Here is a 12,008-nt window from a genome sequence, read left to right on the forward strand (position 1 = left end):
AGATTTCCGCTGGTCCTGTCGCGAACTACACGTCCCAGGAAGCCTCTGAGCACGGACGCCACTGAGCCATCCACTTGGAGAAGGCCTTACTCAGCCCAGCCGACACGCAGGCCAATCCCCTCGCCCTGCACCTTGGGCTGGAACCCGAGAGCGATTCGCCCCCAACGATGCTCCAGTTGCAGGAGCAACACAAGTTTATCTTTGTCCCAAGAAAGAGGACTAGCGTGGTTCCTGCTCGTCTGAGCAAAACGACTGGCAGCCGTCAGCTGGACAAGCCAGCGCTCCGCCTGTGATTTTCCCGGGGAAAGTGGAGACCCGCGCGCCTGCCCTGCACAGCAAGGGGCACCTTTTGGAGTCGTGTTTGCTGCTGTGATCGCCAACGTGCCCCTGCCCGAGGCGCGGCTGGTCCCGATCACCTCTTACACTTCATTCATCCGTGGATCATTTGAGAGTCGGTCTCGTAAATGTTTAGCATTTTGCTGCTTTACTGCTTCTTAGGGGGGACAGTGCCAGCGCTCGCCGAGACCGGCAGAGAGAGGCGACTGAGTCCAGAGAAGAGCGAAGTATGGGGACCCGGGCTGAAGGCAGCCGTCGTCCTTCCCGCACGCTATTTCTACATTCAGGCGGTGGATACATCAGGAAATAAGTAAGTCGAGAACCGGCTCCCTGACTCTTTTGGAATGCAGTTAAAATGTACTGTTTCTCCCGCCCAAGATCCCGTTTTTCCACAGCAGTCTAAATTCCAGGATATCTGGATGCTATCCACATCTGGTTGTAACAGTCTTCCCCGTCCCAATCAATTTTATTCTCTGTAGCTTTAGAAATAATTCCGGATTAGCTCTTCTCCTGGCTGTTTTGATAGGAACTCACACAGGACTGGAGACACAAAGCCCCTGGACTTTGCTAGAAGTACCTTTTCCACCTACTTTGGCATAAGCTGTTGTAAGGAATGTAAACCCAGTTGTTAAAAACTTGGTTGGTTCATCTTTCTCTGGTGCTGCCCTCTGTTTTCAGGGAGACGTCTGCAGGTAAGCAGGTTTTGAAACTCAGAAAGAAAAATGAAGCACTCTTTGAAACTTTAAAGTTACAGAAACTTATCAGAAAGTATCTGATACAGAATTTGATACAGAAAATATCAAAGTGTGAATCTATGTGTTTGTAAGGAACATTATTTCATTCCACTGAATTCCAGCAATTAAATTGATAACTCAAAGCTTAGTTTTAGAATTCACATACTCTCGAAATGATTGTCTTTTTTTTATTGGTGGATGCTGACTGTGTATATTTTGTAGGAAAAAAAAAACTTGGGTATTTTAAGAAAAACTATCTAGACGTTTTCCAAAGCAGAGGGAGAAAAAAGTTATCAGTTTTGTCACTTGGTTATAACAATTGGGGGAACTAAATACCATCTTAAAAATCTTCATAGCAAGAGCACTCACATTAAAAAAAAAAAAAAAACTTTATACAGTGTCACTTAGATGATACACAACCTACTGGCTTTTGCCCATGGCTGAACATGATTTATAATACTGCTCTTTTAAAGAATCATTGAGAGAGATTTTTCAAAAGGTCATTATCTTTAGAGGCAAATTACCAGGTGCATAGATTGATAAGAATATTTTTATATATAGAATGCGTAAGTGGGTTCTATGTTTACATAAACATGTAGTCTTTATATATTCCCTTGTAATTTTCTAATGAAATGTTTATGTTATTGTGGACATTTGTCTTCCTCTGCTTTTTTTTTTTTAATCTCTGATCCATCACATTCATTCTGATACTACAAGCATGTGAGAGAAGCAGTAAGCATATATGTTAGGGAGAGAGTATGGAGGAAAACAGTAAGGCTAACAGACGAGAGCATAATCTTTGTGCATTTGTGCCTTGAAATAATCTTTATATCTTGCTGTTCTTCCCATGACAGGTTCACATCTTCTCCAGGTGAAAAGGTGTTCCAAATTAAAATCTCAGCACCAGAAGAGCAGTTCACTAGAGTTGGAGTCCAGGTTTTAGACCGAAAGGATGGGTCCTTCATAGTAAGATACAGAATGTATGCAAGCTACAAAAATCTGAAGATAGAAGTTAAATTCCAAGGTCAACATGTTGCCAAATCTCCATATATTTTAAAAGGTAATTTGTAACATAATTTTAAAACAACAGGATTTATGAAGCCACATAATGGATATTTCTTAGCTGTTTTGAATGCTGAGTGAAATTATTACTGTGATATTTTGTTACTTGTGTGTAATTAGGGCCAGTTTACCATGAAAACTGTGACTGTCCTTTGGAAGATAGTGCAGCCTGGTCACAGGAGATGAACTGCCCGGAAACCGTTACTCAGATTCAGAGAGATCTGGCACATTTCCCTGCTGTTGATCCAGAAAAGATTGCAGAAGAAATCCCAAAAAGATTTGGACAAAGACAAAGCTTATGTCATTATACCTTGAAGGATAACAAGGTACGATTTGTGATTAAGGTTTGCTTGTTTGCCGTAGTGATTTTTTTATTTGTTCTGTCCATTTGGCTCTAAGTAGCTACAGAGTTTTATTAAAAATCATTCTGTGGAATGCTTGGCTGGCTCAGTCGGTGCAGCCTGCGACTCTTGATCTCAGGGTGTAGGCTCAAAACCCAAGTTGGGTGTGGGGATTACTTAAAAATAAAATCTTAAAAAAAAAAAAAATCATTCTGAGGATCATTGTGATAAGCTTTACCTCAATGAAATCTGCCAATACTTTTAGATTAACATAATAAACAAAATGGAAATAAGGGTGACGGAAAATAAACCATTTCTGGGTTAACTTAATAAATGTTCAATTCTCTTGTAGGTTTATATCAAGACTCATGGTGAACATGTAGGTTTTCGAATTTTCATGGATGCCATACTACTTTCTTTGACTAGAAAAGTAAGTATTTCTTTTCTCTTAGCTATAATAGACAGTTTCAGCCCAGGTTTTACTATATAATTTTTTTAAAAAAAATAACAGCATCAGTGGTGTTCTATTCTGGAACCTTATTATAATACTGTTCTGAAGCTTTATGTCACATAGGGTACCTATATGAATTTCCTAGGGTTGCTGTCACAAAGTACTGCAAACTTGGTGGCATAAAACAGCAGAAATGTTTGTTCTCTCGTAGTTCTGGAGGCTACAAGTCTGAGAGCAAGGCGTCAGCAGGCCTCCGCCCCCCCCCCCCCCCCCCCCGAGAGCTGTAGGGGAGAACCCTTTCTTCCTCTCCCTGCTTCTGGTGCCCGGCTGGCCATCTTGGGGCTCCTTGGCTTACAGCCACCTCACTGCAGCTTCTGCCCCTTACCATCCGCTTCCCCCGTGTGTCTCTCTCTTCTCTTCTGGTAAGGACACTAGTCACATTGGATCAGGGCCCGCCCTACTCCAGTAGGACCTCAGCTTAACTAATTGTATCTGCAACAACCCTAGTTCCAAATAAGGTCACATTCTGAGGTATGAGGTTTTGGACTTCAGCCTATCTTTGGGGGGGACAGAATTCAACCCACAGCAATACCTTATAAGGGAAAATGTCTTAGAATAAAATTGTTTTAGTACTAAACCTACTTTGAGCCCAGAGAAGGCTTACTGTATGCTGAATCCCGTTTCTTGGTATAAAGAGCTTTTCGCGAGGTTCTAGTAGAGAACCTCACAGTGATAGTAAACTGGCTGATAGGAAAAACTACCCACATTGTTACCAGTTGCTTAATAACAATTTATTGGATAATCTGTGTCTATATCTTGATTGAATTACTCATGGAAAATCACAGTACCCTCTCAAGCTTGCAGAGCACTTAAAGTGAGTTTATTCTGAACATAGGCAGCTACAAAGTATCTGTATTCTGTCTCTTTCAGCTAAGACTTCAGGGTGCTGGCAAGTTTTCCTTGCTCATCTGTGTCAATCTGTGGAAAGATAAGACTGTTCTTCAGGACTCCAGTTTCTCAAGATACTTTTCAGACTGACCAAAAACCCCAAACATTTACCTGTGGCTTGATTAAAAAAAAAAAAGAAAAACCAAACAGGTTCTTTGAACACGTTTGTACCACTCGTCAGTAGAGGTGGTCTAGTTTGGAAATCCTTAGAGCTGGCTTTGGTGTTGGGCTTCCAGAGTTCAGATTCTGGTCCCCCCCCCCATCTGCGGTGGGGGGTATATTTCTTAAATGGGCACATCTGGCTCATTAACCAGGAACTAGGGTTAGAGTCCCAGTGCTTTGAGCTGTAATTGTTTTGCAGTAATTCCCTTTCTCTTTCTGATCATGCTAGAGTCTCTTGGCAGCAATAGAACTGAGATTATCTTTGCCATTTCATCTCTTTTGGAAGCCAGTCTATTGGCCAATTTGCACGTCACAGAAAGGATATCTAGTACGCTTATATATATGACAGTATTCTAAAAAATTACCCACTATTCAAATTGGGGTAATTATCGTCACCTGAAGCTTGTAAAGTTGGTCTTTCATTTGGTACAATTTCTAAATTTTCTTGTGTTTCCAGAATTTCTTTTTTTTTTTTAAGATTTATTTATTTGACAGAGACACAGCGAGAGAGGGAACACAAGCAGGGGCAGTAGGAGAGGGAGAAGCAGGCTTCCCGCGGATAAGGGAGCCCGATGCGGGGCTCGATCCCAGGACCCCGAGATCATGACCTGAGCCGAAGGCAGACGCTTAACGACTGAGCCACCCAGGCGCCCCTGTTTCCAGAATTTCTAATTCCTAATTTTCTTGTCACCACTGGGTGGTCTGGCTGTGCTGCAGGATAGGATATTACGTGAATCCGGCCAAAGTGAAAAGGCAGGTAAATGCCACCCAAGGAAGAAACCTGTGAGGGATTCGAGGTTGCTGAAAACAGCATGCATACCAGCCTCAAGGGCTGTAGCGCTTACTTGTAACAGAGGACAGGGAACAAGATCCAGTGCCTTGCTGTGTGGCCCTACCCTGGGCCTGCAGATCTGCCCACCACCCCCCCCGCCCGCATACCCCCCCCCCCCCCCCCACTGCACACTGTCGCTGCAAGCACCTCACTTCTTGCTGCAGTGGAAGCTCCCTGATCCCTCCCTGTGGAGTCTGGAATACGGCAAGCCGGGCAGCCTGAGGGCCGTGGACACCTGCGCTTAAGCAGGACAAGAAGTACATTCGCTCACAAGGAGGTGAGCCCCCGCCCAGACTGCGAGGGCTCTATCTCTTGGTAAAGAAGTGTTCCAGACCTGACACCTGTTCTTACGTGGCCAAGCAGGGGTGGAAAGACTGCATGCACGAGGCTGCCTTTCCCCACACATTGATCCATAGAAGGGATTAGCCACTGCCACTAATGTAGATAAGCTCTTTACCCTCCTTTTCCAGGTGAAGATGCCAGATGTGGAGTTTTTTGTTAACTTGGGAGACTGGCCTTTGGAAAAAAAGAAATCCAGCTCACACATCCATCCGATCTTTTCCTGGTGTGGCTCCACGGATTCCAAGGATATCGTGATGCCTACCTACGACTTGACTGACTCTGTTCTAGAAACCATGGGCCGGTGAGAGACGGGTCCAAGATGACCCAGAGCCTTGGTTTTCTCTCCTTGTTGCGTTCAGCCACCTTTGCGCTGTGATGGTTGGGGAGGAAAATCTGTGGCCCTTTCTGTCTTCCAGAGTAAGTCTGGACATGATGTCTGTGCAAGCTAACACGGGTCCTCCCTGGGAAAGCAAGAACTCCACCGCCATGTGGAGAGGGCGAGACAGCCGCAAAGAGAGGCTAGAGCTGGTTAAGCTCAGCAGGAAACACCCGGAACTCATAGACGCTGCCTTCACCAACTTCTTCTTCTTTAAACACGATGAAAGCCTATATGGTCCTATTGTGAAACACATTTCATTTTTCGATTTCTTCAAGGTATGACCTCAGTTGTGTCCAATCCTTTTTGTTTTTCCAAATGTCTTCATTTGGGGGAGGGAAACCGAGGCCTATAAACGATAGGGGGTGAGAGAGGTGAACATCAAGGCATGAGGCCCCAGGGACCACTGTGGCAATGTGGGTTGTACAAAGTACCCAGACCTGACCTTAAATATGCATCAAGGGAGCTTGGGGCCTGGGTAGAGCTAGAATTTTTTTCCCCAGCTGGCCCTCAAGGTAAGCACATTTCAGTTCCAAATCCTTTCTTATTATTAAATGTATGTATGTGATTTTACAAATACTTCTCCCAGAGCATCGCAACAGACTAAAGAAGATATAAACCAGGTGTCTCTTATCAGACTTTCTGATGGGAAAATGTCTTGAAACCCAACCAAATGATTGCCTGGGAATTCTGGGAATTAGGGAGGGCTTTCTGTATCTAAAACCTGGATTGCTCATGTTTCCTGGGGAGGGATCCTTTTTCTCACTCTTTCTTCTAGGCAGTGGGACACTGCCCTGTTCTCCAAACCACTAAGTGGTTTCTAAAGACCCACGTCATGGAAGGAATGGTGGACAAAAGGTAGTCACCTGTCCTCTGTATGTGGGAAGGCAAGTGATTAGCAAACTCTATCTGTGCTGTAGATAGCCAGGTTTTCTTTTGATGGGAAGCAGGTAGACCTACACAATGCCGTAAGTTGAGTTGTCAGTGTTGCCTCCGTCTGCGTATCACAAAGACTTCTGAAAGAAATGGTTATAAAACCAAAGAGAGCTGTTATCAGCCACCCCTCATCAGAGGGTGTTCTGTCATGCCTTTGCTTTATTCCTACCTGTTGAATTTGCTACAACTAAAGACTATGAATATTTTTATTCAGAGATGCCCTTGCCCCAGAGCTTGTTAATTTCCTCAAAACTTGCGTGTAGCCATCTGTAGGCTGCCATCCCCTTAGGTGCTCACATGTGATCAGGAAAGCAGTAGAGGGAATACAGAGTCACGATAAATCTATCTTTCTTAAGACAGCAGTCTTATTATTTTATTGTCTGCTTTAGCGTCGGACTCGTGGCCCCTTTGTGAAATTCAGGAGGGCACTGCCATAAGCCTTTAGCTCTAGGTCAGGTGTTCTATAATAGCATTTACTCCATGGCAGAGGCAGAGGGCAAAATCTGGCCAGTTTGCACCTGACAATGTTGAGGCTTCAAGCGTGGAAAGAGGAGGAGAATCAAGAGTGGAGAAAGGCGGGGCACCTGGGTGGCTCAGTTAGTTAAGCGACTGCCTTCGGCTCAGGTCATGATCCTGGAGTCCCGGGATCGAGTCCCGCATCGGGCTCCCTGCTCCGCAGGGAGTCTGCTTCTCCCTCTGACCCTCCTCCCTCTCATGCTCTCTGTCTCTCATTCTCTCTGTCTCAAATAAATAAATAAAATCTTTAAAAAAAAAAAAAAGAGTGGAGAAAGGCAATTTAATGACGGCTTTTATTTTACCACTGTCTTGCAGCATAAGTATCAAATAAACATCGATGGCACTGTCGCCGCGTATCGCCTGCCATATCTCCTAGTCGGTGACAGTGTTGTGCTAAAGCAGGACTCCATCTACTATGAACATTTTTACAACGAGCTGCAGCCCTGGAAACATTACATTCCTGTCAAAAGCAACCTGAGTGATCTCCTAGAAAAACTCAAGTGGGCAAAAGATCATGATGAAGAGGTAAGGTCAGTCTCTTCTACCCCAGTAGCAGGGGTTCATTTTAAATGTCTTGTCCCTGAAAAGCATTCAGGGTGCTCAGATTTAGACCCTTACTGTAAATGGAACGCCACCTCCCCATGGCAACACATCAGCCCCCCTCGGGGTGAACACAGGCGTCCAGGCTTGGATTCACTGTCCACTCTGCACTTGAAACCAAAAGCAAAATGTTGCCCTTGAGGATGCCTTGTCTTTTGGTCAGGTTGACCAGAGCCCCAAGCACTGCGTCACCTCTGCTAGCAATGTGAAAATTAAGACGGCCAGACTGGCAGGAAGGAAAACTCACTGCTCTAGATTAAAAGGCGGACTGCACAAAGTAAACTGAAGACGAACTGCTGAGAACTGTTACGGCAGTGCGTTAAGCTTTGTCTTGAATTTACTTTACAATGTCATTGTCACTCCATTAAATGTGTGCCCTCTCTCTGCAAGAGAGGCTTAATTCTGAAAGGTCCAGTATGATTCCTCAAACTTCAAGTCTAAAAAAACCTCCCTTTGGGCTCCTGGGTGGCTCAGTCGTTAAGCTCAGGTCATGATCCCGGGGTCCTGGGATCGAGCCCCGCATCGGGCTCCCTGCTCTGCGGGAAGCCTGCTTCTCCCTCTCCCACTCCCCCTGCTGTGTTCCCTCTCTTGCTATATCTCTCTCCATCAAATAAACAAATAAAATCTTTAAAAAACCTCCCTTTAATCTGAGCATACCCTCTTAAACATGCCCTTTACCACATAAGACTACCCTCAAAGAAATTCCTCCTGCCATTGTCCCATTATATGTGGACTCTGAAGATCAGTTTGCATCTGTCTGCATGGAAAAAAATATGTCTCATTAAAGGCTTCTGTTGTCATTGTTCCTATAGGCAAAGAAGATAGCAAAAGCAGGACAGGAATTTGCAAGAAATAATCTCATGGGTGATGACATATTCTGTTACTATTTTAAACTTTTCCAGGTCAGTATTTTCTAAGAGAACAGACATACAATTTGTAATTGGATATGTTAACAGCAAATAATATTTCACTTAATAATTTCTTAAAGTATATTAATATAATATAAGTATATTAATATAATATAAAAGTATATTAATATAATATAATATAATATAATATAATATAAAGTATATTAATATAATTATAATATATTATAATATAATAAAGTATATTAATATAATATATATATATATATACACACACACATACTTATGTGGGCAAAAAACAGGGACCAACATCAAATAGTAATGAAAATAGTACAAAACCAAAGATTAGCTAGAGGAGAATGCTACAACATAATGGGAAAAGTATTTATGTTCACACTCTGTGTGTGTGGTTAGGAAATTGGCCTCTGATCCTGCAAAGTTACTGTACGTGGATCTGTATCTTATCTTTGTACAATCTTGCTGCTGCCTTACCAGTTCTTTGTCGATAAACAGCGCACAGTGTCTTCAGACCTATAATGCTGATCCCATATGAGCTATGATGTCTCTTGGAAAGTGTTTTCATGGACCTAAGCATTTAGGGATTATAATCAATGTATGTCTGATGATTTAAAAGGCTAGTAAACAAGTAATTTGCTAATAATACTACTAGATCTAAATTAAGATTTTTGTCTTAATCTCAGAATTGCACGTATTGAGCCCCAAATCTTAGACTCTGCTATAGAACAAAGTCAGTCTGTTTTCTGGTCTGCACTGGCCCCTCCCCCCTTTTCACCTTCCTGGGGGATGGTGAAGGGATGGAGAGGGTGAAGTGTGTAAACTGAAGATCAGGGGATTCACTGTCCAAATTCCTAAAGATCCATGGGGTTGTGTTCATTCATTCAGATTGCATTTACTAGAGCATCACCACCTAGCCCAGAGCAAGCACATTATAGACGAAGGTGGTGTCTGAGGCTGTGCAGGCCATGGTGGGAATACTCTCTATTCTCAAATTCCCAGTCTAGGGGAGATCGTGTGCACAGTTATTTTCACTTCAAGGCAGACAGTAGTAAAACCCAAACCCTACAAGTCGTATATATAAAGGAGAAAATAAGAAGAGGTCCATTAGCAATAGGCAGCCAGTGTCCAAAGGACAGCCCCCTCTCAGAAGCTCTGGTGTTGGGTGTTTAAGGGGAGTATGAAGAATTTTGCTTATCACAACTTGTCACATATGAGTTAAAAGGACCATATTCTAGCAAATTACAGTGTAGTGTATCTAATTTGGTGAATGTACTTTAAGTTACCTAAGGAAAGCTTTTGAATTGTTGCTTACACAGGAATATGCCAGTCTGCAAGTGAGTGAGCCCCAAATCCGAGAGGGCATGAAGAGGGTAGAACCACAGGCTGAGGATGACCTCTTTCCTTGCACGTGCCATAGGAAAAAGGTAACCAGAACTGGCCAATGTCAGAGTAAGAACTAGTGTTGTTCCAAGTCCTCATTCGTTCCTTTAGTCATTGAGTCAGACAGCAAGAATTTGAGCTCCTCCAGGGGCCTCCATGCAGTTCAGTCCACCAGACAGGCGGATGCCATGGACAACCAGGCTGAAGAAAGGTCGCTGACATGCAGATAAGAGAGAAGACACAGGAACCCACCCTCCCCGCCCCCCCCCCGAAAGCCTTTTTTTAACGTGAGAATTCAAATCACGTGGCATTTGAATAGATGTTCACAGTTTGAAAAGTATTTTCACATGGATCATGTGAGATAGGTTCGGCAAAGTTCAGTACCTCAATTTAGAGATGAAAAAAATATATAACCATGATTATTCATGTTATCAGATTATTCATTTAAGAAGCAATCTCTGTTGACACCAGCGCAAACTGATTTCATTTATAAAAGGCAGATTCACATAGACTTGTAAGGCTAAAAATGACCTTAGGGGTCACCCAGTAATGCCTTCATTTTACGGTTAAAAAACTGAGCTTGAAGAAGAATTTAGCTTAGAATCATCTAGCTAGATTATAGAAAAGCTAAGACCAAAAACTAGTCTCCATCATCAGATTGTGTGTCTGGTTGTGTATAAAGACATGGTGTGGCAGGGGAAGGTTGTTTTGATTGTACTTGTTTTTTGTTTGAATGAACATATATTGTATAAAAATTGTAGTATATATCACACGTATATATCTACATATACATATATATTACATATATATACACATATACATATATAATATACAGGCTTGATATTATTCTAAGCAATATCCTCATGTCTCTAAATGGACAAACTGAAAACTGCGGTATTGTGACCAAAGATGAGAAGGCAGATTTGGCAATTATCATGCCTGTCTCACAAGGAGATTTAAAAGGAATAAAGTGATCACTATCCCCAGTGGTGTGATGGAACCAGTTGATAGGAGCTCGCTGATTGTGACATATTCAGGAATTTTGCACATTCATTAATTTCGGGTAGCTTGGAATCCACCTGGTGGGAGAGTCACCATGACAACAGCAGGTGCTACAAATCAGAGTTTTGGTTATTTTGTTTTTATTTTGTTCTTTGGGAGTACCCACTTGCCACTAAGTAACTAACCCCCAAGAAGTGGTAATTGATCAGTATTAACCCCTGTCAGTGCTGGAAGTTCATAAAATGAAAAGCCATTGAGCAAAGAAAAATTGCCAGAATCGGGGGCACCTGGCTGGCTTAGTCCGTAGAGCCTGCGACTCGATCTTGGGGTCATAAGTTCGAGCCCCACATTGGGTGTAGAGATAACTTAAAAATCTTTGAGAAAAATCGCCAGACTTGAAATGTACCCTCATGAGATTTGTGATTTGGTAACATAACACTTGTTGGCTCCAGATGAAACTGGGCAGCTCCTTTCTCCAGTTTCCCCCACCCTTTTTTTTATTTTTCCTCTTTGTCTAAGTGATTTTGAGGAGTGCCAAATCAGTATCTTCCCCTGACTGGTGCACTGAAGGGCTTTGTTGATTTCCTTCTCATTGTCTGCTCTAGCCCTTCACTGACATGATTCACAGCCCAGACTCTTTACGGGAATGCAGACGCTTAGATGTTTGTGTTGGCCATCAGTAATCCCATAAACCACAATGTAACTTTCTCCAGGGGTGATTCCAAGCATAGTCCTAGGCCCTACAAGCCTCCAGCACCAACTTGCCTTTTTTCCTCCTCCCATCTTTAGGGGAAAATAATTAATAGACTAACGGAAGTTTTCTTGACTCATCTGAGACTTCTTGATGGCACTAAATATTTTGCTTCTTAATTGCAGACCAAAGATGAACTCTGATATGCAAAATACCTTCCCTTCAAATAATGGTGCTCTGAAGACTCTTAACTGAAAAGAAGAATGTTTTTTAAATATTAATTCCATGGACAGTATAAAATCCACTGTGTGACTGTCCGGATTATGAACATACGTTTCTTATGATGCAGTATTCCCATGATGATCCTTTAAAGCACGGTTTTAAAATTTTATAATAAAACCAATTTTATTTTAAA

The 12,008-nt window shown here is 42.7% G+C and overlaps 1 protein-coding gene across 2 annotated transcripts; it reads left to right on the top strand.

The window, feature by feature from the left end:
• The first annotated feature begins 2 nt into the window (after positions 1-2).
• On the top strand, positions 3-12,008 carry POGLUT2 (protein O-glucosyltransferase 2). Of its 2 annotated transcripts, XM_035003074.1 has the most exons (10): positions 3-646; positions 1,925-2,130; positions 2,253-2,458; positions 2,826-2,903; positions 5,337-5,509; positions 5,625-5,862; positions 7,352-7,561; positions 8,449-8,538; positions 9,837-9,944; positions 11,779-12,008. In XM_035003074.1, exons 1-10 carry the CDS (start codon positions 465-467, stop codon positions 11,794-11,796), a joined length of 1,509 nt encoding a protein of 502 aa, XP_034858965.1. In that variant the 5' UTR covers positions 3-464; the 3' UTR covers positions 11,797-12,008. The 2 variants fall into 2 exon arrangements, with proteins under 2 accessions (XP_034858965.1, XP_034858967.1); XM_035003076.1 differs by lacking the exon at positions 9,837-9,944.

This window comes from Mirounga leonina, unplaced genomic scaffold (genome assembly GCF_011800145.1).
Source record: "Mirounga leonina isolate KUSES-001 unplaced genomic scaffold, KU_Mleo_1.0 Mir_127, whole genome shotgun sequence".
Taxonomy (NCBI): domain Eukaryota; kingdom Metazoa; phylum Chordata; class Mammalia; order Carnivora; family Phocidae; genus Mirounga; species Mirounga leonina.